Source organism: Kalmanozyma brasiliensis (genome assembly GCF_000497045.1).
Source record: "Kalmanozyma brasiliensis GHG001 unplaced genomic scaffold PSEUBRA_SCAF1, whole genome shotgun sequence".
Classification (NCBI taxonomy): domain Eukaryota; kingdom Fungi; phylum Basidiomycota; class Ustilaginomycetes; order Ustilaginales; genus Kalmanozyma; species Kalmanozyma brasiliensis.
In genome coordinates, this window is record NW_015961948.1 from 605536 (window position 1) to 632585 (window position 27050).

The following is a 27050-nucleotide window of genomic DNA, read 5'->3' on the forward strand; positions in this document are numbered from 1 at the left end:
CAAGAGGCTATCGCGCGTGCGTCTGCAGCTGGCAACCAGCTGTTGGCACGGACAATGGAAGCGTGCGGATGTGGGGCATGGGAAAGGGGCCGCATGCTCTCCTGTGCTGCAGAGGTGGTGGCAGGGAGCCTCTGCCATTGTCCGCGGCGCGTAACCAAGGCGAAAGGCGTAGACGCGCTCGCACTTTTCCGAAAACTGAAAACTTGGCTTGACGTCAAGGATCTTGCTTCAGCTACACGGATTATACAATGGCGGCCGCTCTGCTCGCCTGCACGTCAAGGCTGCAAGTCAGTTCGGTTCGCTTGCCAATCCGCTCGCTCGCTCTGAGTGTGTCTTCGCTTTGCTGCTGAGGACCGTTCTGACGATCTGAATGATTGCCTTCGGCTAAGCTAGACAATTAGGGCTCGAGTGGGGGTATGTGTGTGCGTCGGCGCTAGCCATCTGGCGCTGTCCTAGTGCTCACGCCAACTCTTCACCTTAGCTGACCCTTACTTCGCTTTGCTCCTTCCTTCCCGCACAACACACTACCGACAGCTTTCGATCGCTTCGTCGCCATCGCCTCTGATTGCAGCCACGCCCGTTGAGCTCACACTCCTTTCCCAGCACATCTCGGATGCGCCCTGAGTTACACTTGGACTCGTCGGCGGCACTCTTGTTGCTCCATCCAGTCTCTTCATCTCCAATCGGCAAACTCGTCCGTTCGTCTGACACGGCATAGCATCGAGTCGCGTAGCTTCCTTCATAGTAACCAACGCGCTTGATCATCGGCTTCAACATCGCATCACTTTGACTTCTCCGGCGAGCAATCGGAAGCGCCACCAACGTTGTCTGCATGGTGTCAATCAAATAGATTCGCATCACCCGCCAGTTTCATTTCCGCCACCACTGGCATCCTCGGGTGATCCGACAAGTCCCCATTCGCGGCAAGCTGCCAATCATTCTGCCATTGTGACTTCGGCGTTAGCGGTGCGCGCACTTGCACAATGTTCTCGCAGTGGCGGACCAAGCGACAGTTTCCCATGGACGCTGGTCCATCGGTCGCTCCGAGGAGCTCGTCCATAACGAACTTGGCAGTTGAGTCAGACTCGGCTCGTAGTAACTCTTCTCGCTCGATGCAGCCCACGCCCTCTTTGCTTCAGCCTACCACCGGCGTCAAGGCCTCGAGAAAAGTCGCGAACCGCAAAGGATCCAAATCTAGGTTAGCCATGCGCGATGGCTCTGGTAGCGCGCCACCGGCAACGAACTTTGTCACAGGACCTCGATATGCTAAACGTCGATCGCGCCGCGACAGTTATCTCGAGTTCGGCGGAGGTGTTGTGCCTGGCGACTCATGCACGGAATCGGAACTGTCCGAATCGTCTGAGTCACCCATCACACCCAATCGACACACCAACGCAGAAAGCGGCTCCAACTCAGCTCCCCCGACGACCCCAAGCTTCCCCTCCAAGCCCACGGCTCCACGGCACGGCCGAGACGGTTCGCTTCCTCGACTCGAGCTGAGCCAAACACGCAGCAGCATCGACGATTTCCGCTCCTTACTTGCCTTCGCATCGCCATCCAATCTGCACGGCAGAAGGCTCGCATCCTCTGCATCCACTGCTTTGTCGACGCCTGACCTTGCTACTGCCTTTGCAGCTTCCGCCGATAGATCCTCGCCTCTTCCCAACAGGAACAAGCCGCAGCCTCCCATCCCTACATCAGCAATCACTATGAACAAGCCAAGCACATCCTCATCGATCTCATCCGTCACCAGCGCTGCAGTCAAGGGACAGAAGCTCCCACGGTCGCCCGCCCGGACGGTGTCGGGCAGAAACCAAATCGTCAGCACAGACGAGTACCGACGTCACGCTCACCATTCCAGCGGTGTGCAAAGGCAATCCACCGCCTCGAGCTTGCCTCGATCTGTCTCTCGAAGGGCATTGTATTCATACGACAACGATCAGCTTCGATCGCCCACGCGAAGAACCTCCATCTCGGAAGCCATGCGTCAGCTCGAGGACAGTGTCCAGCGAACGCCAGACGCTATCAACTTCAACGGGCTCGCTGCCAGCAGCAACGATTCCGAGACCAGACGCGCTGTCCTTACATCCAGCGCTCGTGCCAACACAACCATGTCGCGCACCAACAGTCGTGGCTCACGCAGACACACCAAGTCCAGCAGCGATATGTCGGCTCGCAATTCCACCGAGAGCTGGAGGGGCGGTGCCATCGGTCGCGATATCCTTCGCATGCTCAATGATGCCGAACAGCTTGACGATACGCAAACCACGTCGTCGCTGGCTTCGAGCAAGCTGCAAGGTACGCTCGTCAGCGAGGGTGGTCATAGCTCAGCAACAGATCCTAGCACCGACTTGCATGACGCAGAGCAGTTAGCCACCATCAAGGAGCGCATCGAGGCACCCGAAGTCGCGCTCCAGCGCCAAATGTCGATCGATCTCGGCTTGAGCCCATCGCAGACCGCTGGGCTTTTCGAAATCGTAACACGCGGAGTCTCGACTTACTCTTCCGGATCTGAAGAGATCCGAGCTGGCTCGCCGGACTTCAGCTCCGCCAGGAGAGCGACTCGGCTTCCCGATCTTGATGAGGCGCGAGAGACTCGTCAGCACGGAAAGGTTCATGGCTTGACCTCGCCGACCTTCGGTCCTCGACAAAGGAAAGCTTCGCAAGCCTCGATTGCAAATGAGCTGCTGCCAGCTCTGACCCTTGATAGCACAGCACCAACATTGGTCAAGAGAAGATCGTCCAACGCCTCGTCGATTCGCTCCCGCAAGGGTTCGTCTGAACGCTATCACGATGCAGGTCCTCGTCGCGCCTCGGAAGGGCTCGTGACGATGCCGTCGCCGACCTCAACGCGCTCGGCAACGGAGGCGTATACCACGCCGCTTCCTTCCCTTCCCTTCGCCGCATCAACGCCGATACCTCTCTTGCCGCCCGCCTGGAGATGGTCTGCAGCGCAGGCATCCGAGCCGAATGGTCCCGAATCGGTTTACCAGGCCGAGCTGGCAAAGGCAGTGGGCAAGGAGCGCAAGAATCGACCTGCAGCTCTGGCTTTGGACCAGTCAGCATTGTCCGCATTTGCGCCTGACGGATCGGTTTCTTCCGCCAACACGGGCGTATTCAAAGGTCTTGCGAGTCCCAGCAGATTGCGCGCTCCGCCTCCTTCCGCCCCTCCAACGGAGCCATTGCCGCCTGTGCCTGATACGCCTCTGCTCGCACCCAAGAGTCCGATGGCACGACAGCGCCGCGGATCGGATTTCAGTGCGGCGGGGGTCAATGAAGCGGAGGCGCCCAAGACGCCAAAATTGCCTCGCTATTCGTCCTCGACCACCGACCTGCTAACGCCAAAACACTCTTCAGATCCGGCGTCAGCCTCGATCTCAAGTCCCAACAGCAGGCGAGCGATGGAGTCAGACACCATCTCGACCGAAGGTACGAAGCAGATTGAGACCGCGGGTCGGGTCAGGAGGCCGAGCGCTGGTGCGGTTCTAGCTGTCTCGCCAGTGCCAGAGGAGCCGCCAGTCCATTCGCCTGCACGCGTCCCGAGTGGCGAGGACTTGCATCAAGTTGCAAGCTCTCCAAAGACTCGAGCAGCGGACGCAGCCGCCTCGAGACGATTGTCCATGCGCAAGAAGGGTCGCAAGAGCCAGGAGGCGACCAAGAGTGCTGCGTCCGCCGTCGTTGCCACCGAGCATGCAGGCGGCCAAATCGTGTCGCCGAAGCTCACGTCGCCGATCTTGAAAGACCAGAGACAGTTCGCCCCGACCAAGGCAGAGGAGGTGTCTCCGCGGTCGTCGCCACCCTCGCTGCCAGAAGATGCCTTTGAGGTCGTGCAGGCTCCAGTCCGCCGCGCAATAGCCACCGAGAAACCATCTCGCCCCCCTCCGAGCGCTTGGAACGGACGTAAGGTCACTTCTACCGCATCTGTGAGCAACACGAGCGACGCAGCAGACTCATCAGAGCTGGGTCACGGACGTCTCGAGGATCCGCGCGGCGGTGCCGAAAGCGTCGCTAGCTGTCATTCCAACTTCAGCAGCATCAGCAATCGTCGTCGCGAGGTCCTCGCTGACAAGGAGGCGCTGCTCAATGCCCTCAGCGAGCCATCGCGGCAGGAGGTTCTCCGACGCACAGAAGGTCGTTTCGCCGGTGCATTCGGCGAAGTGGCCCGTGCATTCCGACAGCTGCAGGCCGACAAGACAATGCTGGAGCAAATCGTGCGCGAAAAGACACCCCTGAGCGGCGTCGGGGACACCAACGAGATGCTCAGCGGTCACCTGTCCAAGATGAACGCCAAGCTGGAACAGAACGGCGCAGAGATCAGGAAGCTGCTGGACCTGTTGGAGCAGCAGAGGGAGGTGATGGAGCAGATGATGGCCACTCACCAGTTGGAGAAGGACGCGTACGAAGATGAGGTGAGTCACCTGCATCGCGTGCTCGATGAGGCAGAGGCCGAGGTGGACCACCATCGAGCGCACGTGTTGAAGCTCAACGAGGAGCTGGTCAAGGCTCATACAGGGATTGCGCAGGCGAATGCGGATGCAACACGTGCCAGGACGATGCTGACGGAAGAAGCACGGAAGCGGGAGAAGGTCGTACAGCTGCTCCGACAGGCAAAGGACAGACTGAGGGAGGTGGAATCGGACAACGACCGCTCCGTCGATGGCGCGGATGTGGAACGCCTCTCGCCCGAAGTGCATCGCGCCTCTTCGTCCGAGAACGAGGTCGCCCAGCTGCGCCGAATGCTCGAGGACCGAGACCAAGAAATCGCCTCCCTACGTCTTTCGCACGCGGACGCAGCGATGCACCACGACGCAGACGACTCTCTCTCCATCGGCCACGACTCCACCTCTACACCAGCCGAAGAAATCGCCCGTCTTCGCGCCCAGCTCACCGAACAGCGATCACGGGAAAAGCAAATCCGCACAGCCTACGTTTCCGTCCGCGAGGAGTTGCGCAAAGTCAACCTCGAACGACGTCGCTCTTCAGCAGGGTCCGTTCAGGCACTCACCGTCCCGCAACCGCCCGCAACAGCCGGCTCACGCTATCCCCGGGTCGTGACGCCTGAACCGGGGGATAGGAAGCTGAAGCGTCTCAGTCTGCCGATTGTTGCCAGAGCTTCGGGGTTGGTGGCGCCCCCAATTGGCGGGTACGCAGAGTGGGCGGGTCAGGGGAGGTGTCCAAGTCCGCTGTCAGCGAGGTCGCCCACCAGTTCAGTGTTGGAATTGGTGGGAGAGTAGGGGTGTCACCGACTCAATGCATGCGTCTGGCAGGCTCTCTCTTCGTGTGCGTGTGTGTGTGCTCTCACTCGTGTTTGTGGGCGAGGTCGTCGTTGCGAATGTCTGTGATTGGTGAATGAAAGTGTGATGGAGCACAGTTGATCATCCGGCCGCCTCGTCCTTCTCCTCATGCTTGTCTTTCTCGTTCCCGTCCTTGTCCTCATCCTTATCCTTCCCCACAACTTCCTCTGCGCTCTTCTCAGCAGGTGCCTCCTCGCTAGCAGTGGAAGGTTGCTCCTTCGCCTGCTTCTGCTGCTCTTGCTGCCCCTCCTTCTTCTCCACATTCGCCTCGCGTTGCTCCATATTCGCCTCGCGCTGTTCCTTATTCGCCTCACTCTGCGCCTGATTCGCCTCGGCCCTCTTCTTCTTCTTAGCCGCCAACGTATCTCCGAGATGCAAATTGTTCGCCAGCGCCTTGGCCTTCTCGGCCGGTCCGTATCCGAACCCAAGATGCAGCTGCGCGCGATCGACTCTGCCGCCCGCAGCCCCGCTGTTGGCCGTCGCGTGCGTATCACCCAAATGGATGTCGTCCGAACTCAAGCCGCTGTACATGAGGTACATCATGGAACCCCATTCGAGGATCTTCTGGTTGAGCCAGGGGAGCGAGACGGGCTTGTTGAGGAAGTCATTGCATCCGGCGGCGAGGGCTTCGACTCGATCCGACGAGAGGACCGAGGCGGTGAGGGCGACGATGATGACCGAGGCGCGGAAGGGGTTGATGCTTCCGCTGGAAGCGGGGCGGGTGCGGTTGGCTTCGCCGACGCCGTTGACCAGTGCACCCTTTGCGCCGGGTCCACCGCTTCCGCTCGCGGGTTTGGTCGACGGTGAGGCCACCTGCCCTTTCACGCCCTTCGCTGTCACCGTCCTGCTCCCCCCGCCCTCGGCGACCGCCTCGGGCGTGTTCGGCAGAATCCCGATGTTCGCGGACCGCTCCAACTTGCGGATCTCCTTGGTCGCCTCAATTCCATCCATCACAGGCAACTGGATGTCCATCAGAATGAGATGATATCCTCCCGTCTTCCACTTCTCCACCGCCTCGCGTCCGTTGTTGGCCACGTCGTACTTGATCTTCTTCTTGCCCATAAACATGGACAGGATGCGCTGGTTGATGGGGTTGTCTTCGACGATGAGTACCTTGATGGGTGGCAGGACGGCTTCGCGGACGGGCGCCTTCTTGGGGCCCTGGTTGCGGCGTTTGGTCGAGGTGAAGCCCATGCCCATCATGAAGCCGGATTGCGGCACTGCGGACGGCTTGCGCGGGTCAGAGGGGGATGCTGTGGCTGAGGCGGGAGCGGCTTTGTTCGCGAGGCGGTGGGCGGCGTTCGGAGCGGTGCGCGCGTTGGGCGTGGCCGTAGTCGAGTTGCTGCCTGATGCGATCGCAGGTGCCGGGTTTGTGCCAGGTGCGGCCCCTTCGCCGACTGCAGCTGATCCGGCTGACTTTGTCGACCCAGGCCCGGTAGGTTTGCTTGGCTGAGATGTTTCGCCCGTCGGCTTGCCAGCATCCGTTGCTTGGGGACTGCTGTCAGCCGGCTTGCCACTGTCGCTCTTCTGAGTCACATCTTGCGTCGCCGCAGCATCTTGGGCCCCAGCACTATCCTCATCGGCCTCTCGAGCCTGCGATGCCAGACTCGATAGCGGAGTGGTCATCGGTGGCCTGGACGAGTTGAGCACGGAATGGATCCCTACTTGAGGCGCGAACATGCTTCCACTGGGATACTTGCCGACGTTCGACAGCTGGGATGGACGCGAGTCCGTCGATGCTGCTGACCCTGCGGGCGTCCCCTGCTCGTTCAAAGTCGGCAGATCGCTCGGGCGCAGATTGTGAATGTCCGCCGCACTGCCGCGCCTGCCTGCTCCTGTGGACCCGACGCTGCGGTTCATCAGTCTTCGATCGCGAGCAGCTGTATCTGATCGCTCGCTTGTCTCGGACGAAGGTCCGCGTCGGATCGAAGAAGCAGACATGCCACGTGAGAGCCCTGGCTTCGATCCTGGAACCGACGGCGTAGACTTGGGTTGGAAGAATATGCCCGCAGGACGTCCGTCCGGGCTCTGGATGACCATTCCGCTCGCAGCACTTCCGCCCATCTTTGCTGCAGTCTCGCTAAAGTACTCGAGAGCGTCCGCGGGCATGGGGCTGCTGACCGCTTGCGAGCGAGCAAGCTGTGAAGATGACAGAGGCGAAGTGGTGCTGGGCGCGCCCGAGCCACCACTGTTGGTCTTGGGTGCCACACTTGCATCCGCAGGGATGGGAGCGGGGGCTGGTGTGGCGTCTGCGTTGGTGTTGTTGCCCGTCTGTCGTGAGATGGATGACCGGGGCGCAGACTTGGTCGTCATTGCAGCGCTGGACGCGGCGTCGTCGGCACCTGTGGGTTGGGTCACGGTACGGATGCTAGCTCCTTTGGCTGCCGGTGCGGCGGCCAGCGGTAGGTTTTCCTTCGTCAAAGGGATCTCGGGAGTAGAAATGCCTTCGGGAGCATGCGCAGCCTCGATCGGGCTCCAGGGTGTGGAGGGTGTGGTGTCCTCCTCTGCGAACGTCGAGTCGGTCTCTCGCCGCGTCAAGGTCATGAATCCTTGTCCGTCTTGCTGCTGTGATGAGTCGGAGCTCCACCAGGTCTTTGAATGCGTGATGAGGGGCGACAGAGGAGAGGTCGCAATCGGCAGGAAGGGCAATCGCACAAGCGGCTTGTGTTGCGCCACATGCAATGCGGTCAAGATCCTCCTGGGCCCCGCTGGCTTAGGCAGGACCATGATCTCGGGCGGCGATGCCACGCCACGAAAGCTGGCAGAATCAATGATCGGCTGTACGGTGTCCCGCACAAGACGATACGACTTCATCGAGGTGAAGAAGATGATGGTCTGTGACACAGACTCGTCCATGGAATCGACGTTCTTGTTGCCGTTCTCTCCGTTCATCAATTCTGTCCCAAGTGAGCCAAAAGAGCGCGTGGAGGCGTTGCCGAGCTGGGACGCCATGATACGATTGACTTGAGGACTCGATTTGGTCCTGTGATCGAGCGTGGGACGTGGCAGCCTGCGTTCATTGGCCGGAGGGTTGTGAGGCGAGGCTTTGGAAGCGAGAGCCGATTTGAGGATCGGCACGGCTGATCGGATGCGAAGCAGCTCCTTCTGCAAAGTGACAATGTCGTCATCGATGATGACGAAGCTGAAGGGCACCACTTTTCGTCCAGTCGAGTCGATTTGCGTCTCGGGTGACAGCATTTTGTCGTCGGCCCCGGCCTGTGGTGAAGCAATCTGGTCGACGGTCGGTGGCACATGGTCAGAATTGTCGAAAGTGACGGGCACTCCTGTGACAGGATCCAACACAGCCGTGTCGACTGCGCTTGATGGCTGCATCGTGTCTTGTTTGCTCTGCTCCGTGGGTGCTGTAGTGTCGGAAGAGGGAGGAGACGAAGCCGGATGAACCTGTCTGTCTATGTCGCTTGTGTAGCTGACCAGAGTGGGTCTTCCCGAAGTTAAAGCGACTGCGGTGTGTGTGTGCTTGCCAAAGATTCGGTCGCTACCGTCGAAGGATGACTCGTCCACATTGTCAGTAAAGACGGGAGCGACATCGCAGCCGACACCCGAAAGAAATGTGGCCACTTGACGAGCGAAGAAGCTTCGGGATGTCGAGTAGAGTGCCACCCTCTTGCCCTGCAAGGTCGAGGCGAAGTCGGCAAGCTCGTCTTGATCTGGGCCAATGCGATGTTTCGAGTCGCTGCCCTGGTGCTGCGTTGACTCCAGCTCTTGAGGCTCGGCGAGCTGACCCACCGGAATGGTGATGGAATGATCAATGACGGCTCGGTCTGGACCGCCCGGAAGCTGACTAACGGATTGTTCTGTTGTGAGTCCTGCGCCGAATGCATCGAGGAGAAGTGAAGCTGGTGTGCCAGAAATTGACGACATGAGTTCCTGAGTTGCTGCAACAGTACGCGGGAGGACGAGGCGAAGACCGAGAGAGAGGATCACGAGCTTCATCTCCGAACCGCTATCGGGACGTACGACATTCTCCTCTTGGGGAGTCAAGGTGGTCGTCACCACGACAGTGGATCGAACGGGCGAGTTGCGCAGCAAGCGAGAGATGCAGCTCATGAAAAGGAACGTAAGCGCGATGCGGTCTGCCCAGACTGTGCACGAGCCAAGCTTATAGTGACGCTGATTGTCCGCTGGTTCGCCGTGTAGCTGTGGTTCCAAGTCCAGGACAAGATCGATGCCTCTGGCTGCGGCTAGACCGCTGACAACGTCTGCGACCTTCTGGAGTGTCTCGAGATAGTCGAAGTAGGTGAAGTCGACACCGTCGTCGGACTGCTGTTGGGTAGTCGAAGGGCGACGAGAGCCATGACCCCTGTCTAGTGTCTCGAGCTGAGATGCCTGATTTGCGAGCCATTCGAAAAGTTTGCAAGCTTCGAAAAGAGCATTGAAGCTGGTGACGGGAACCTGCAGAGTGCTAGCACTGAGACCCTCGTCAGTGTTGGATGGGAACGCGTTGTCAGGGACCAGGGAGCGCAAAAGATCGATGGGTATTGTGGCAGCGTTCCGAAGCATGTCAGGAAGATAGTTGGGATAGTGCGGCTTCGAGGAAGGGGCATCAGGTCCGTCAGAAGCCGCCGATCCGTTCGTGCCGTGGGAGGATGTACGGTCCATGTTCTGGACCTGAGGACTGAGTACGGGCAAGGAAGAGGCGGATGTGGGGTCGAAAGAAGTGCTGGTGGGGGAGAGCTGTTGTCTGCGATCATCCTCGATGCTGTCGAGGTTGGCGGTCAGTTGCGCGGACCGTCTTGGACGATCGAGGCCGGGGTAGGGCTTGGAATGCCCAGAGGTGGCATCGTGACCAGCGTCGGTGATACGTTGGGAGATGTCACGGTTGGCGTCGTCCACACTCTGTTGCGAGTCCTGAGGCAGGGATGGGCGGCCGTTGTTGAGTGGTTCCGAGGGCCACTGGAAAGCGCTCTTGGAGGGCGACCGCGGTCGTTGAAGGGCCGAGGCTGGATCATTGGAGTCGGATTCGGTGAATTCGAGGCTGGACGTGGCATTGCCGTTAGGAGCAGAAGAGGATGTGCTGGCCTGCGCCAATGGATCGTTTGCGTTTGATTCCGACGACATGATAGCACGATCTATGCTCTGACGAGAGGTTATTGGTGTGATGACACGCCGAAGTGAGCAAGGGCTGATCAGAGGGGCCGGAAGAGTGTCGCAGCACAGGTCTGACGCATCTTGTTGCCACGGATGGCTTGTTCGAGCGTCGGAATGGACGAGACCTCACTTGGAAAGCTGTGAAGAAAAGCGCAGGAGCCGATGGTGCGGGATGGTAGTCGAGGTGATGACGATGAGGGTCAAGGTGCGTGAGGGTCCTTGCGCTATCCAAATCACGGCTGAGCTTGGTGAGTGTGTGGAGTATGATAGTCGTGCTGAGCCTGTTGGTCTGAATTGCTGGTCGAACGTTGCTGCGCGTCAAAAGTGACAGAGTTGGCAGCTGCATCGCGGACTGCAGCCAACAACGGCATCCAACTCAGAATTTGGCCCGATATGCATGCGCTTCCCCGATCCAGGCGAGGCTTCCCTACTCGTCCTCTCATTAGCTTCAGCATGTTCGATAGCTGTTTAGATCGCAAGCTCGGGTCTTCTGAGGGGAGAACAAGCTCGATATAGGCATCCTGATGCACATTTTGTGCCATCGAAAGAATGCAACAGCCGAGAGAGGGGCTCTGTGAGATGATGGTTTCGGGAGTGTGTAGATCGTACAAATACATGATCAAGATGGATCAGGGAAGAACAGACATCGACCAACGAGAGCTGGCTAGGAGCTGCGGAAGACGGTAGTTCATGGATGCTGACCGGCTGTGTGGGAAGTATGGGCAAGAGCCACCGAGTCTATTGCCAGCCGTATCGCATGGTCTTGCCTCCGAACAATGCTCGTGCTTCTGGGGCATCTGAGTTGGAATCGAGACCTCCTGATGTGGCTTTGGGTGTGATCTGGTCGAGCTTGTCGCCAAGCTTGAGCGCGGTCCACTTGATCACTCGTGGATCCGCTCGAAGTCGGTCGTTGAGCGATTTGAGTACGGGGGCGTTGGTGTCAAAGTGCATCAGCCAGTAGCTGTCGGATGAGCAGAGAGGGATGTGGTCAAAGCATGTCAGTGGCAAATCCTGCTCTGAGCGTTTAGAACGAGTAGGCTCGACAGTAATGAGTACTCACTCTCCTGTGCTGTGGTATTGCTGATGTCTGCGTGCGCGTTGCGGCAGTCGTCGTTGGCCCCAGTATTGCACTCCTCGCACTGCGCCTCCATTCTCGAGAATCAGCTTGGACGTCGACTTGACCAGGTCGCGCAGAGGGGCCGACTCGGCGGATGATGCGGCGATGCACAGGAGCTCGTAGAGACTGTAGCGTTGGGTCAATGGATCAATCAGCACTTGGTCAGAATGAATCGACCGTGGGAAAAGCAGAGGCGAGTGCTTGTATGCAGCTGTGGCTGAATAACTTACGGCATGTTGGATCGTGTGACCAGCTGTTGTGCTGCGACGGCGTATCCGACAGTGATGAGTGAGAGTGCCGAGAGCGAGTGCGAGATGATGGGATGATAATGTGAAGCTGAGGAGGTGCCGATGTGACCACTTCGGAAGCAAGCCTTGTCGCCTTTCCCACCGTCACGTGCGAGTGCCGCTGCGAAGCCTGCCAAAAATTTATAAGATCCGCTCTGCAAACCCTGAAAAGTGCTCCACAAAAAAAAAAGAGTTTGGCGCAGCTGCCTGATGCTGCTTTCGATGCCCTCTCTCCTATTCACCATCACATCCCAGGCCGGTCATCAAAAGCGAGAGAGTCTTTCCAAGGACCTCGCTCACATCGATCACACCAGTCATCATGGTTTCGTCGAGTCATCACGGCGCTGGCGCTGATGCCAATTCAGCGTCTCTGGCAATTCACCGTGTTCGCTTCGTCAACTGGTCACCTTCCACTGTCACTGCCGTTGCCGTTTCACCATCTTTCGCAGGCACCGCTCGCGGTCTTCTCGCCATCGGCAGACAGAACGGAAACGTCGAGCTCTGTGTCTGGGTGGGCCCCCGTGCAGCTCAAAAGTCCGACTTCGACGACCGATCTTTCCAGTCCGATGCTGCCGGTTGGGCCGTCCATACCGTCCTGCCAGGTCAGCTCAACTCCAAAATCGAGCAGCTTTGCTTCGTCAACCCGCCCAACCAGGACCCAAATCAGCCGCGCAAGCTCCGTCTGTTCAGCATCTCTGGAGGTGCCATCGTCACCGAGCACTTCATCCCGATCCACCTTGCTAAGCTCGGCGCACGAAGGAATGCCGATCACGACGACGATGACCAATCCAGCAGCAAGCCCCGCCCGGGCACCGTCTCATCCCTCTTCGGCAGCAAGACTGCCTCCAATCTCGACCCACACTACCCTGGAGAGACTAGAACCTTGCCTTCGCTCGCTGGTGCCGTTTGGAGCATGGCCCCTAGCGCTACAGGTCGCTACCTCGCTCTCGGCTGCGAGGACGGCTCAGTGAGGGTCATTGACCTCGAAAACGATCGCTTCGAGCATCTTGCAAGCACATCAGGTCAGGATCGCAGGGTTGTCCCTCGCTTCGGAAAGGCCAAGGGCAAGGTCATCAGCCTCTGTTGGGGACCTCCTGTCCGCTCGCTCAAGCGCTCCACCCAGCGCTCAAGCTCACCAAACAAGTCCTCCTCTTCCGACAGTGACAGCGATAGTGGGAGCAGCAGCGATAACGACAGCGATGAGGACCAAGACGAAGACGACGATCAGTGGCACGAATCCTTTCTCGTTGGCGGTCTCGCTCTCTCTACCGCCGTGGTTTGGGATCCGTCTACCGGAAACATCGCCACCAAGCTTGCCGTCCAGAAGAATCGCACCGAATCCACCATCGTCTGGAGTGTCGCTACTCTCCCCGACGGTACCATCGTCACTGGCGACTCCACAGGCCGTGTCACCTTCTTCGACCCGCGTACCCGCCTTCCGATCCCAGAAGCAACCTTCCGCGCCCACGCCGCATCATCCGATGTGCTCGCTCTTTGCGTCGGCCCCGATGGCAAGACCATCTACAGTACCGGCGTCGATCAGAAGGTGGCGGAATACACCAAGGTCGAGACGTCCAATGGTCGTGGTCGCTGGATTCAGATCGCAACAAGGCGGCTGCATGCGCATGACATTCGAGCCCTTGCTCTCGACCCGCCGTACTCTCCGCTCGATGCAGCCCAGGCCATCGCTCGCGGCGCCGACGACAGCATCGCACCCAGCCGTCTGCCCATCCTTCTCAGCGGTGGTGTCGACTTCAACCTCGTTTTGACGCCGGCAGCCCCTCCTTCTGCCGTCGTCAAAGCGCAAAAGTCGTCCACGATCGCGTCCATCCCGACTGCCGCAGCCAAGCCCAACAGAGCCACGCTCAACAAGGTTGAGCAGGAGCATGCCTCCATCAACCCGATCTCCTCCAACCCGCTGACGACGTTTGCCGACACGACGCAGCGTCGCGTGCCCTTCGTGCCCACCGCCTCGCGCAGCGGACTGCTTGGTGGCGGATCCGTCGCCGCCCTCTGTCCGAGCAGAGGCTGGATCGTCCTCCGTCGCGAGCACTCGATCGGCATCTGGGACCTCGGCAGCCAGTCCGAACTTCTCTCCGTCGCTCAAGCATCCCAAGCCGGCGAGTCTCTGCAGCAGCAATCACCAAGCTGGGCCAAATTGCTCGAGATGGAAGTCAAGGTCGACTCGAACCTCGTCTCGGTCGCCATAAGCGACAACGGCCGCTACCTCGCCTTCTCCGACCTCTACGAGACCAAGCTGTTTGAGCTCAAGTCCCGACGCAGACCTGATTCGGCACCGGTCGAGCTCGAGCCCAAGAAGATCAAGAGCTTCGGCAAGGTCTTTGGTGGTCAGGAGAAGATGGCTCCGTCGGCGAGCGCGTTGAAGTTCTCGCCGGACTCGACGCGGTTGGTGGTGTGCTCGTTGACGGGTGCCTATGTGCACGTGTTGGAGCTGCCCTCGCAGGCCAATGGCGACACGTGCAGGCTTCTGAGGAGCTTCGGTCACCATCGAAAAGCTGCGACGGTGGCGAACGCGGGCGCAGGAGAGCAGCGCCAAATCGCTGGTCGAGGAAGCAAGGTCAACGGCGACATCAACGGCCACAGCAATGGAAACGGCACCCCCGTCAAGCAGCAGACGGATCGAGTGGAGCGAACCACCACGAACATCATCCAGCACGCCGAGATCTCGCATGACGGCGCGTGGCTCTCGACAATGTCGTCGGATCTGCAGCACCACATCTTCTCGCTCGACTCGTTGACATATGGACGAACGCTCCCGTCTCCCTCATCGCTGCCTTCTGGTGCCGTCTTCCATCCCTCGACGTCCGCGCGCTTCAGCAGCATGCTGACGCTCATCTTCGCCGACAACAAGGTCGAATTCTGGGATGTCGAGAGCGGCAAGGAGCTCACCACCGCTCCTGCCACTAGCAGCGCTACCAACGTCGACGCTGTCGCAGATGCAGCGGGAAGCCCACGCAAAAGAGCCAACCACTCCCGCACCACGTCCACCGCCACAGCTGCAGACGCGCGCACCACCCTCGTCCAAAACCTCACCTCGCTCAAACAGACGCTGCAGCTGCGACTTGCGAGTCTGCGCGACTTTGCCATCTCGGCGCTCTGGTGTGGCGATGGTAGTGGCAACCTGGCCAACTACACGCTGGTGGTGTACGGAGCGACGTGGATCGCTACTGCGCGGCCTGCTGTGCGCGCCGAGCAGGCCGCAGCGGAGGACGAGGAGGGTGATGTGCAGATGAACGATGTCGCTGCACCCACTGCAGCTGCTGAAAAGGCTAAGCTGGACTGGACGGTGCGCACCACGGCCAAGTATCAGCCGCTACTGCTGGTCGCACAGCTGCAGGTCGAGCAGGTGCAGGGCGAGGAGCCGACGGGAGCACATCTCGTGGTTGTGGAAAGACCTTACTTTGAGCTGGCAAAGAAGCTGCCTGCTGCTTTCCACAGGGGTGCTCGGTACGGCGCCTAGAGCGTCCGTGTATCAAACTTGTTGTACTTCATACAGTATCACATCTTCGTTCGCGCGAGTGTTCTCAATCCGCCCATCGTGTCGAGCGTGAGCCAGCGTGAGCCGAAAGCGTATGCACTCAGCCTTTCAAGCGAAGGGGGAAGCACAGGTGATGAGCTCTCCGCACGAATCACACACATCCACCCTCATCTGACACACGACCTCAGTATTCACACAACCATCAACTCGTGACATTGCCACAAAGCCCGCGACACTACAAACGATAACCGTAGCGTGAATGTTCTGCTTCTCGAATTGGGGACTCACCAATTCCTCTCGACCTGGGCGAGCCAACCAGGGTACATCTGTAATCGTTAAGAGCCAAGGGGGGTGGAGGAGAGATTTTGTTAAACTAGGATTGCCGGTTCCAAGTGGGTCGACGCTGCGGGGGAGGATGCCACGATCTCGTCGCCATCCGCACTCAGATCGGAGTCGATAAGGCTGCAGGAGCTGACGACGAGAGCGGGCAGGGGAGGACTGGCGAACAGTCGGGGATCTGAAATCACGGATACTCGCCGAGGAACTGGGGTCTTGGGCCATGGGCCACTGTGCGTGGGCTGTTGATGGGGCGTGCTGGTGCAGGAGCCACGTTGCCAGGTCGGCTCTTTGCGCTTGCGTTGGCACCGCCGTTGCTTGAGATGTGACGTCTTGAGCGAACATTTGGGTCGGTTCGAGCGTCATCGACGGCGCATACACCGGCCAAGCTGATTCCAGCGACGTAGCAGGGAGATGCAGCATGTCTATCGACTCGGCCTTGGGTGCAGAATCGAGTGGAAGGGCATCGGCCATTTCGAAACGAGGAGTCGAGGGTGACCGATGCGATACGACAGACTCGCGCGATGATGAGGAGGGTGTATTGCTTGTCATCGAGTCGAAGCGACCGTGAGTGACTTGAGCCGCGCGGATGCCTGCGTCGGCGATGCCTTCGCTGGCCGTCATCGCTCCGTATGCTTGTTGTGAGGGGAAAGGGAGCGTCCCATCGAGCTGAAACCCGACGTCTTTCGCGAACGCCTGCATCTTGGACACTTTGCGCTTCTTTGTTGTGATCGACGAGGTGTGGTTCCAACCTCTTTCCTGATTGGCGACTACAGTGTCTGCACTCGTTCTTGACCTTGCGCTCGAGGACGAGGAGGATCCAGAAGCCAAGCCGGCTTGGGCAAGCATCGCATACAATCTCGCATTCTCAGCGCGCAGCTCTTCCAGCTCGCTATCACTCGATGAGCTGGTAGAACCTGAGGCTGAAGCAGAGGCACGAGCAGCGAGCTCCGCATTCTGATCTCGGAGCTGACGGACGCACGCTTCGAGCGAAGAGACGGTCTCTTCGAGCGTCTTGATGTACGCCTTTCTGCGAACGCGCAGATCGGCTTGCGCCTGAGCGTTTCGAGTGCGTTGTCGGCCCATGGTGAACGATGGGCCCGCTTCCGGCGTCGAACCTGACGTTGCTGACATTGTCGAAATATCGATAGGGAGGGAAGGGAAAGCAAGATAGGGACCAGAGGATGGTGATAAGGATGAGATGCATTGAAGTGGTGGGCCGACTAGTGACTCCGCTATCGGGCCAGGGCGGGCGGGAAAGCCACAGTTTGAAAGGTGTGTCAAACTATACACCGGAGCGAAGCGAGCGCGATACGCCAGGCGCCGCCGGATCACCCAGCCGCGGCTCATAGATCGGATTATTTTAGCGCCAAAAAGAAAAGGAGAACTGCAGCACCTAGGATTCCCGCGTGGTCCCCCACCGCAGTACTGACTAGGCGATACCTTGCTTAACTTCGCAGATCGGACGGGATGCGGTGCTTTCAAGGTTCTATGGCCGCAGATGTAAGATGCGTCAAAGCGCTTTATATGTACAGCAATATGTACAGCAGCGTGGCAATGCACTCTGAACGAGCAACAAGTTGTGAAAGGCAGCCAACGCAGCTCTCCCCGGAGACCATTGACTGGCTCAACGAAAGCTTGCAGTGTGAGAGACTAGAATACACATGAGGTGGCGACTACTCTGACTTGCGCTTCTGTTGCTTGTTGACCTTGCCCTTCTTCCCGGCTGCTTGCGGTGCTGATGCCGTCTTGCCCTTATTGTTGGTGACAGCACCTTCCTTGACCATCTTCTGCTTCTTCTTCGCCGGCTGCACCTGCCTTGACTGCAGCTCTGTCTGCGCATTCGTGTTCTGCACGCCCAAGATCTGCTCATGGCTCCTGTTGCTGATCATGTCGTCCACCCATGCGCTACCTTGCAAGCCCGTTGCCGTCAGGTACCGGTGCGACAGGCCCGTGGTCGTGATCGGCTTGGCCAGCAAAGCGCTCAGCTTGGCCTTCATCTCGTTGAGCTTTGCCGCTGCTTTCCCATTTTGCGCTCTGCTTCGACCCGCAGTGGGTGCGTCCGGGTCGACGTCGTCATCCGACATGGCCAGGTCCGCCTCTTCAGCAAGCTTAGCGAGCCAATTGTCGTCGTGCGCTTGCTTGTTGGCCTCGTGCGTCTGCTTGTCGATGGCGAGCGCCAGTTCGACTCGCTCTCGTAGCAGAGCGAGGGTGGAGAAAGTGACCGGGAAGGTGGCGATGTCGGTTTTGCGACCCATGGCACGGCAAAGCTGAGCCCAGAGCGTCTTCTCTTTGGGCTCGATCAGCGCAAGGGACACACCGGTGCGCCCGGCACGCGCAGTACGACCGCTTCTGTGAACGTACGTGTCGGCTGAGCGCGGCAATTGATAGTGCACGACGTGCTCCACACTGGGAATGTCAAGACCACGAGCAGCAACGTCGGTAGCGAGCAGAACGCAGTTGGTTACCTTGCCCGATCGGTTGAAAGCGCGGAAGCGATCAAGATTCTTCAGTCGCTGCTTTTGCTGAAGCTGACTGTGAATCGGATAGCAAGTAACGTTGAGTTGAGCCAGGATGGGCGTCAGCCTTCGGATGCCGTCGATCGAGTTGACAAAGACGAGCGATCTTCCGGGGTATCGCAGCAAGAAGTAGTAGAGGTAGAGGTCTTTGTCTTTGCCCACGCACTCGATCTTGGTCTCCATCAGTCCTTCGGGCAGGCCCTGGCCGGGAGTAAGATCGATCACAGCGGGTGACTCGTCTCGGAAGTCAACACGGTCCATGAGTTCGTCGAGGGTCGTGGCATTCTCCTTGCGCTTCGAGTGGCGCTTCTTGGTGAATTGCTGGACTTTGCGACGCCTCTTGAGGTTGACCTGCAATGCTTTGCTGAGTGTAGCGGAGAAGATGAAGGTCTGCATGTTGGCGTTCGGCTTGACGCCGTGCGACTCTACCTCCGACTCGTCGTCTTGATCCGAGTCGCCGCCTCTTTGCTGGCCCTCCTTCCCTTCCGATGGGCGCCTGGCTTCGGAACGGTTAACGAGGTTGAGAATATGTTCCATCTCGGCGAAGTGGCCCACTTCGACCATCCTGTCGGCTTCATCGAGCACCAAGAAGCGTGTTTGCTTGATCCGCGCCGCCAGGTGATCGTCCAGCCGCGTCATTTCCCAGAGACGACCGGGTGTGGCAACGATAATGTCGACCCCGGCCTTGCGATCGCCCTGCCTGAAGCGCCCTTCGAGCAAGCGACGCTGCTTTTGCTCCGACATGCCACCGCAGACGACGGCGATCTGAGGACGGCGCAGTAGCTTCTTGTGCGAAATCTCTGCCTCGTCGTCGTCGGCATCAGAGACCAGGCAGCTGGCTCGAACAAGGTCGGTGAGATGCGAGGACACCTGAAGTGTCAGTTCACGTGTGGGACAGAGAATCAGAGCACCCAGAGGCGGTGGCACATCTTCTGCTGACCGTGAGCGAGAAGACGATGCAACAGCGTTCTCGGCGTTCTCAAAGAGGTAGTTGAGGATGGGGAGACCATAGGCCAGCGTCTTACCGCTTCCAGTCTGAGAAACACCGATTACGTCACGCTTCTTTCGCGAGCTGGATGCCGCAGCGGCGGCATCGTCTGAGTCGTCCGAGGAGGCTGCGTCTTGCTGCAGACCAAGGGCGAAGGGGATGGATCGATTCTGAATCTCTGTTGGCTTGCTGAAGCCCTTTTGGGCGAGCGCACGCTTGATGTCGGCGTGCAAGGGGAGATGCGACCACGCTGGAAGAACGGCATTATCGAATTCGGCATCAGCCTCCTCGTCGTCCTGCAAGTCGAGCTCGTGTGCATTGCGGAAAGCCTCGGCCAGATCGTCGTCGTCCAGATCCAAATCCGAGTCTCCTGCAGCGATGGCCTCTTCGCCTTCAGCAGCTGGCAGTGTGAAGTCGGCTGCTGTTTCATATTGGTCCGAGGCCGCCTCATCGAATTCTTCGGTTGCGGCTGTGATGTCAGCGTCTTGAAGAGAGTCTAGTGTCGCATGCTCATCGACATCGGAGGCGACCTCTTCAACCGGCCTCTTCTTGAGCTGCTTCTTCTTTGGCTTCTTCTTCAGGGCGACGGGCTCGGCAAAATCTAGTTTGGGAGTTGGCTTGGCCTTCGTTTGCTTGCCTTTGAGCTTGTTGTCCGACGCAAGAAAGCTAATGGTGCGCGAGCCATCGTCACGAGATTCCTGAACGACATCAACATCGTCGATCTCCTGCAGACCCATGAAATCGTCATCGTTCCAGTTGAGCGTGTTGAAGAAGTCGGATTCGGTGACACCAGCTCCTCCCGACTGCGCTTCGGAGGGAAGATGGACGGTGGACCATGCTAGCTTTGTAGGGTCGACGCTCTTTCGGTTCTGCTTCCGGGAAGCAGCTTTTGATGACGAAGCTGTTCTGCCGTTGCCAACATGCTTGCCGCCCGGCGCTAGCGAGCGTGCCTTTGATGAGGATGCTTCCTTGGCCATAGTGTGTCGGTCCGGCCCGGCGAGGAGGTGATGAGTGTGAAGGGGTAGCGTTGTAAAACGGCACAGCTCTGTCAAAAAAGTGTCAAAAAGGCAAGAAGAATGCAAAATTTCTGGGCTTCGGAAGTCGGAAAGGTGGAGAAGAAAGCATGCAAAGAGAGCTTGACGAGATGTCAGGAAGTGGCGATGCACTCGCTCTGATCCAGAACATCTTCCGCAGTACAACTGGCCCTCCTCAGCACTTGCAGATCGAAGTGACAGCAGCGATATGAGCACAAGCGTAGGAGCACCAGCTGTGGAAGAGCATGAGAAGGAGAAGGCAGCTTTGCTCGACGAAGAGGGAGACCTGACGCCCAAGGTGAGTTCTTGTGTAGACACGTTGCAGACGAGAGCACACCTGCTGACCGCCGCTCTTCGTGACATCTGCCTTGGACAGTTTGAGGCTGCTCTTATCCGAATCTTCGCTCGCTTCTCTTCGTCGTACAAGGAAGCGCATCCGGACGTACAAGCTTCGGGAAGCGGGTCGTCTGCATCAATACCGCGCCCGGAAGCAACAGACGTCTTGACAGAAGCAGATTTGGACGCTTTCTCGACGGCTACGAATGGAGCTGCACTACCTCAAGAGTCCAAGGATGAGATCCGCGAGTTCCTGGATATCGACAAGGATGGCAATCTGACATTGCGCGGGTTCATCGAGATGTACCACCTGCAGAGCGACAACGATCCGGAAGAGACATGGAAGGACCTGAGCAAGCTTGGATTCAGCAGCAGTCTCGAGTACGAGGATGAGAGGAAGCAAGCGACCGAGACGAAGGCAGCGGGCGACTCGGCCACAGATCAGGTAGCAGATAGCAAGAATTGATATGTAGTCGAAGCCAACCGGACAACGATGATTCCCTCGCTTCGCCCCCTGATCTGCGATACATCGTGAGCGTACGAGAATGAAGCTACATAGATGCTGACTGACACGGCCGACCTGAGATAGACCTCTACAGACCCAGCCAGGCAAGGTCACTTGAGGTCATCAGCACGTCCAATTGACCTCAATTTGGAAAGTGCAGGCTCCGAAAATCGAGTGAGAAAAGGTGGACCAAAAATTGGTCACCAACTGATCTGGCTCGGATGGAAATGCGAGCAGACAGCAAACGAAGCGTCGGCTGAAGAGAAGGCAAGCTCGGACGAGCTCGTCTTGACTTAAATAGGCACACAGACGAGATCGTCTCTGCGTCACAAAGATCGACGCAAGTGAGCCCGGCAGAGCAAACAACGGCGGCAAGGAGCATATGGAAAACGCATAAAGACGGCAAAGGCTTGCCAGCAAGTGGGAGACCGAAAGGGCAAGCACGGCAAGACTCGCCTGGAACTCAAGAAAAATGAGGAACTTGGCGGTGCACGTCGCAGATCATTCGCCTTGCCAAGCGAGACCACGGCACATGGGCAGTTGATCTGTGTGACGACTTAGGCAGCAGCAGACGCGCACCTCTTGTGACTTGAAGAGAGAGTGAGCCTGGAACCGCTTTGAATTTTGGTGGAAATTGGATTTCCGATTTTGCAGCGTCGCTCCTCGCTCTCCACCGGCCGCATCGATCTGCAGTCACAGTGCGTGTGGGTGCGTCGCAGCTCAACCACAGCCCGCTTCAAGCACTAGACAGCCGCGCTCCTAGCCAAACAACGTTAATAACATAGGCTGAAAATCCACAGACTGCTCTACTGCCGTATTTTCGTATCGCTCTCGCTCGTCTTTCTCCTCTTCCATCACCCATCACATCCGACAATCTCTGTTGCTTCATCCTTTCTTCGAGAAGTCACTATCGCAACCGCCGACTCTGCCGTTGTCACATCAGCTCGCCACGCAACAATATCAGCTCAAACTACGGCGCATCCGAACCTGTGACTAAGACGGTTCGCTCCTCGAATCATCACTCGATTCAACTGCTCAGCATCCACGCCAGCTCAGGTGATCCATCTTCGGCTCGAAGACTTCATCAGTTTGCTATAGCAGCGAGCGCGTTACGAAAGACTACATCAGCCTCGACGGACTGCCACCATCTGTCAACGATACTCGCATCATCCGAACGACTCAGCCTTCCACGTTGACAGCTGCCGACAGCTCATAGCCCATCATGTCGGCGGTCTACTCCATCTACACGTCGCCCAACCATGCGCCCATTCCTAATCATCTCCCCACTCTCATCGTGACGCCTTACGGCCAGCCGCATCACACTCTCTATTCCTACATCCACACCAACTTCAACAAGGAGACCTACCTCCTAACCCCCTCCCCTCAGGGCGACCTTTGTGTCGCCAAGATGGTTCCTCCCCCCGGCTCCCGAGGCTCGGGTGGCCCAGGCTCCTCCGAAGGTGGTCATTCGAGTGGTCACGACAACAAAACAGTGCGCTGCGAGGCCTCGCGCAATCTCAAGTGGTCCATCACCAATACCGGCATCAACGCGCCAGTATACAAGCTCACTCTCCCAAACCCCGACGCACCTGGCCACGAGCAACCCCTCTTCCAAATCTCAAAACCAAATCCCAACGCAACTTGGTGGTCCATGTTCTACTTCACATACGCTGGCCACTTAATCCCACCAAAGCGGATCGAGTTCGGCAAGATTCAGAAGAATGCAGCAGCAGGCAGCGGCGGCGGAGGCGGAACACGCGTCACTATCGCTGGAAAGACACCAGAGGAGAAGGCAGTTTGGCAGACGCTTGGTGAAGGAAACGAGGACATGGTCGAGTGGATCGTACTTTGCGCTTCGCTCAATGTGCTCGATGACGAGATCATCAAGGCGGCGCAAGGTAGCGAACCAAGGCCAAGTGGTCCGGCTCCAAAGGCCGTTCCTTCCAGTCGTCCGGCCGTAGGGGCTGTTCGTGCTGCCAATCCTCCAGGCAAGCCCATCATGCCCATTCCGCAGGGCGGTGTCAATACCGGCTACAGGGGTCCCAGCCAGGCCACCGGTCCTCCTATGCGTGCTGGCCCTGGCCCGCAGCCCAACCCACAAATGTACCAGCAGCAGCGCGGAGGTGCGCCGCCTCCTCAGGGCTACCGAGGCCCTCCTCCGGCCGGCCAGCCCATGCCTATGCCACAACCGGGTTACGCTCCACCACCTCAGCAAGGACGCGGTCCTGTCCCAGCGAGCAACGGTCGTCGCTTCTAAGCGTGAGAGTATCTCTGCCTTTCGATGAAGGCGCCTGCCAGAGAAGCGTCGGTTCACTCATAAGCCGAGCGTTGTCGCTTCTGGCTTGCGGCTCTGACCTCCCAGAGTCTCTTGAACACGGCTGCCGCGCTCTTGGCACTGCATGGCCCATTCGAACAGTCCACCAACTCCCGATCCCTGTACATAATTTCCTCTCCACTGCCTCCCTCTCCCACATTGCTTGTATCTTGCACCTGTGCTTGTACTCTGTCTCTCCTTTCTTGACGCTCTTTTGCTTATTTCGTCCACGCTCTTCCCACATGCATTTCTCACGCTTCTGTCGGCTTTCTACGAACAATCTATTTGCGCAATGGCAGTCTAGTCCTGCTTTCAAAGTGTCCGTGGCTACAAACGGTGACCTTACAATGGCTTGACGCCAAAGAGGGTTCGGAACCGTTCGAATAGCTGTTGTTGGCAGAGACGGGAGGAATGAGAAAGAACATAACAGGTGAGACAACAGCCAGCAGAAGCGGACGAGGTTCGAGGTGCTACTTACTATCAATGAGATCACGGTGTGAGACCCGAGACGAGCCCAGCACATCCCGAAGCTGTGACAAGGCATAATTGTAGGGTGTTAGCATATCTGTCTTGTCTCCCGTCGACTGTCTCTCAGACTCACCCTTTATAGAGCGCCAGGGGTCCCTCGTTAGCAACCAGCTTGCCTAAGCAATCCATCGCATTCTTGAACTGCCTCGACTTGTCCTGCATCAAGCGCACCTTGACCGTATCGAAAGGAGCGCTCGTCACCGAGCACACTAATCCGGCCACCATCGAGGCAGAGAAGTGGAGCGCAAAACCCTCCTGCAGCACTTGATTCGCTTTCAATACGGTCTTGACTTGGTCGTAAGAGGCAATTTGGGAGCTGGTGAGTACGGCCGCTCGGATGATGGTTGGGCCTACGCCGCGGTAGAGACTTCGCATGCCGCCGACGAAGCCGTTGCCTTCGCGGTAGACGTGTCCGAAGGCGACGAATGTGTTGCGGTAGGGGGGCTGGCCCGTCGGTCGTACTGCTTGCATTCGGACTGTCGAAGTGTAGGGACAGGTGGGCTGGGTCAGTAGACGCTTCACATCGTTGCACGTGGTCCGTACAGGACTCACCTTTGATCAAATCTGTCGGACAGGCGAATGCACTCCCAATCGCACCACTCGAGATACCACTCAGCGCCTTCAACGCAAAGCTCGTATCCGCTACGCCCAATGCCTTGCCATAGAAGTCCTTAAACGTCTCGTACAGTCCGAATCGCACCGTACTGTACGTCAACTCTCTCAAACACGAAGCAGTGACACCATTCCAGAGCGCCTTGATGCCCTCCTTGCGGATCATCTCGCCCGCGACACCGACAAAGTTGGCCCGCGACTTGTCCACCAGCAGTTGCTGCCGCACCTTGACGATATCCGCTGGGTTGGTACATGCTGCGGAGATGGCGTTGCCCAGACCTGCGGATGCGAAGGTCGCGGCTAGGGTGTAGGAAGGCGAATGTGTGGTCGGTGGGGCCGGGGTCGTTGGGTTGTGCTGCGGATGCTCGGCGACGGCGACTGCTTCGTCGCGGGTCAGTGACGACGCCGGCGTAAGCCTGGACGATGAGGATGACATGGCTGGGACGTCGAAATGACCCGAGGAGACGGGGCAACAGCTGATGACAACGAGAGCAGCAGTAAGTATCAACGTAGCCGATGTGAAGGGATGAGACGCAGCTGCACGAGCGTACGAAGCTGTCGTCGTCGCCATCGCTGTCATTGTTTCGGCTTCTTCGTCGGCTATTACGACCGACCTCGCTTCCCCGCATCGGTTTTTTCGCGTCGAAAAGCCGCATTGTTGCGGTCTTACATCTTCGAAATCAATGTGAGGTCTAACACCTGTCCCAAGATGCGATCATTCACTCATCGGCGATGCTGCGATTTGAAAATTGCTGCGTGATCCAAGCTCGGCCGAGCATTGCCTTGGGCCACACGTGACCATATGTGGTTCGTGTCGGTAAATGTGCGGCAGCAGACGGCTTTCCGGATCCACAGCCAAGCTCGACGCTGCAGGATCGCTCAATTGCAGGCCTGCGCTAGAAGGCCAGTGTTCGAGGCCACACTGCTGCTGAGTGACAGCGTACGCCAAGTCAAGTCATTCGAGGTCACGATCAACAGTCCGGTTTCTCCTTCTCCACCTATCGTCAAGTATCCATACTCGATATCTCATCACATCGTCAAAATGGCTTCCTCGTAAGTGTTGCCAACAGCTACAGACACCACGCCATAGCAAAGCGAATCGCATTCTGACCAAGTAACCAACCTCCAACTCTTCCATTATTGCTACCTGCATCCGATCGACACTCGCATCGCACCAACCCATCATGGCATCTATCACCAACAACAGCGATCTTGCCGCCACTTACGCTTCGCTCATCCTCGCTGACGAGGGTCTCGAGATCACCGTACGTATATTGCATCGACACTATGGAAGCAGAAGGTCAAGCAGCAAAGAAGGATTGGAAGATTGGCATTTGCATCAGCACTAGCATCAGCACGAGCATCAGCACGAGCATCAGCACGAGCATCAGCACGAGCATCAGCATCACACAGCAACGACACCTGCAACAGCGCGAGAGCAGTGCCAGCAGAGATGCATGATCATCGCATCGACTACGCAGCAGTTCAAATCAACACGACCAGGCGCCCGTATGTCGGAGGAACGACAATTGGACCAAAAGGAGCGGCATGCAGCATGCATGGTACTGGGACACATCAGTCGACAAAGAAGCCTAGGATGATCTGTGACCGCGAAGACGGACGTTCGGCCTCATCGTCGGGCTTGCCCAGTCATCAGCATGGACACAGCTCGGAAGGATGCGTTGCACCCTCGACGGAGAATAGCAGTCGTCTCCCGACGTCGGCACGCAGGACTTGCAGATGTCGCTAGTTGGGTTGTGCCAACGTCCGCGTTCGAGTTTCCACGTAGGAAGTCCAACAGCAGTACAAACTCACATGTCGTCGCCGGATCAACGTGTCGACGCCAGCCCAACTTCGTTCAGTCGCTGCAGGCATGTGCCATCGTGCGAGGATCTCGGATCGTTCACACGACCCGACGGGAAAGAATCATCATCGACGTTCTGCACCTGCGCACATTGAAGTGCCCACGTCTCTCGACATCCCTCGCCGCTGCTCTCTGTGCACACTCTCGACCTGCTTGCTGCGACCATCTTCCGATCTTGTCTTCACGCCGTCTTCCTCTGCTTCCAGGTTCAACCTTCGACCGTGTCTTTCGACAAACACTGACCATTCCACTATCCTAATTGCATGCCTCACCCAACAGTCCGAGAAGATCGTCCAGCTGACCACCGCTGCCGGTGTGCCCGTTGAGCCCATCTGGGCCACCCTCCTGGCCAAGGCCCTTGAGGGCAAGGACGTCAAGGAGCTCCTCACCAACGTTGGTGGTGGTGGTGCTGCCGTCGCTGTCGCTGCCCCTGCCGGTGGTGCCGCCGCTGCTGGTGGCGCCGCTGCCGAGAAGGAGGAGGAGAAGAAGGAGGAGGAGAAGGAGGAGTCGGACGACGACATGGGCTTCGGTCTCTTCGACTAAACGTCTCGCGTTTCCGATCCACCAACTTCTTGCCACGCTTCTCGATTCTCTTCGAAATGTATCATCAGCATTCACATTGGCTCGCGATTCGCACCCTCGCACCCCGCTAGGCATCCTTTGATGCTTCGGTGAGCGTGTTGACGCGCGGATCAGCCTCCATCATCA

The 27050-nt window shown here is 58.2% G+C and overlaps 10 protein-coding genes across 10 annotated transcripts; 5 read left to right on the plus strand and 5 right to left on the minus strand.

The window, feature by feature from the left end:
* Window positions 1–1112: 1112 nt before the first annotated feature.
* Window positions 1113–5234, plus strand: PSEUBRA_000254 (uncharacterized protein; the record flags this gene model as incomplete). Its single annotated transcript, XM_059464345.1, has 1 exon — window positions 1113–5234. The coding sequence occupies one exon, from the start codon at window positions 1113–1115 to the stop codon at window positions 5232–5234; it is 4122 nt and encodes a 1373-aa protein (XP_059320959.1).
* A 141-nt stretch (window positions 5235–5375) lies between these two features.
* On the minus strand, window positions 5376–10373 carry PSEUBRA_000255 (Signal transduction response regulator, receiver domain protein; the record flags this gene model as incomplete). Its single annotated transcript, XM_059464346.1, has 1 exon — window positions 5376–10373. One exon carries the CDS (start codon window positions 10371–10373, stop codon window positions 5376–5378), a length of 4998 nt encoding a protein of 1665 aa, XP_059320960.1.
* Window positions 10374–11141: 768 nt separating this feature from the next.
* Window positions 11142–11755, minus strand: PSEUBRA_000256 (Ribosomal protein S6; the record flags this gene model as incomplete). The annotated part of the gene is made up of 3 exons (XM_016435889.1): window positions 11142–11364; window positions 11464–11646; window positions 11751–11755. The coding sequence occupies 3 exons, from the start codon at window positions 11753–11755 to the stop codon at window positions 11142–11144; spliced, it is 411 nt and encodes a 136-aa protein (XP_016294852.1).
* Window positions 11756–12126: 371 nt separating this feature from the next.
* Window positions 12127–15288, plus strand: PSEUBRA_000257 (WD40 repeat; the record flags this gene model as incomplete). The annotated part of the gene is made up of 1 exon (XM_016435863.1): window positions 12127–15288. The coding sequence occupies one exon, from the start codon at window positions 12127–12129 to the stop codon at window positions 15286–15288; it is 3162 nt and encodes a 1053-aa protein (XP_016294853.1).
* A 302-nt stretch (window positions 15289–15590) lies between these two features.
* Window positions 15591–16776, minus strand: PSEUBRA_000258 (uncharacterized protein; the record flags this gene model as incomplete). The annotated part of the gene is made up of 2 exons (XM_059464347.1): window positions 15591–15632; window positions 15844–16776. 2 exons carry the CDS (start codon window positions 16774–16776, stop codon window positions 15591–15593), a joined length of 975 nt encoding a protein of 324 aa, XP_059321043.1.
* A 542-nt stretch (window positions 16777–17318) lies between these two features.
* PSEUBRA_000259 (Helicase, C-terminal) lies at window positions 17319–20126 on the minus strand (the record flags this gene model as incomplete). Its single annotated transcript, XM_016435881.1, has 1 exon — window positions 17319–20126. The coding sequence occupies one exon, from the start codon at window positions 20124–20126 to the stop codon at window positions 17319–17321; it is 2808 nt and encodes a 935-aa protein (XP_016294854.1).
* A 265-nt stretch (window positions 20127–20391) lies between these two features.
* PSEUBRA_000260 (EF-hand domain pair) lies at window positions 20392–20985 on the plus strand (the record flags this gene model as incomplete). Its single annotated transcript, XM_016435870.1, has 2 exons — window positions 20392–20481; window positions 20560–20985. The coding sequence occupies 2 exons, from the start codon at window positions 20392–20394 to the stop codon at window positions 20983–20985; spliced, it is 516 nt and encodes a 171-aa protein (XP_016294855.1).
* Window positions 20986–22246: 1261 nt separating this feature from the next.
* On the plus strand, window positions 22247–23281 carry PSEUBRA_000261 (uncharacterized protein; the record flags this gene model as incomplete). The annotated part of the gene is made up of 1 exon (XM_016435865.1): window positions 22247–23281. One exon carries the CDS (start codon window positions 22247–22249, stop codon window positions 23279–23281), a length of 1035 nt encoding a protein of 344 aa, XP_016294856.1.
* Window positions 23282–23680: 399 nt separating this feature from the next.
* On the minus strand, window positions 23681–24914 carry PSEUBRA_000262 (Mitochondrial substrate/solute carrier; the record flags this gene model as incomplete). Its single annotated transcript, XM_016435886.2, has 4 exons — window positions 23681–23725; window positions 23817–23868; window positions 23940–24342; window positions 24419–24914. The coding sequence occupies 4 exons, from the start codon at window positions 24912–24914 to the stop codon at window positions 23681–23683; spliced, it is 996 nt and encodes a 331-aa protein (XP_016294857.2).
* A 606-nt stretch (window positions 24915–25520) lies between these two features.
* On the plus strand, window positions 25521–26885 carry PSEUBRA_000263 (Ribosomal protein L10/L12; the record flags this gene model as incomplete). Its single annotated transcript, XM_016435876.1, has 3 exons — window positions 25521–25531; window positions 25686–25743; window positions 26622–26885. 3 exons carry the CDS (start codon window positions 25521–25523, stop codon window positions 26883–26885), a joined length of 333 nt encoding a protein of 110 aa, XP_016294858.1.
* Window positions 26886–27050: the final 165 nt, after the last annotated feature.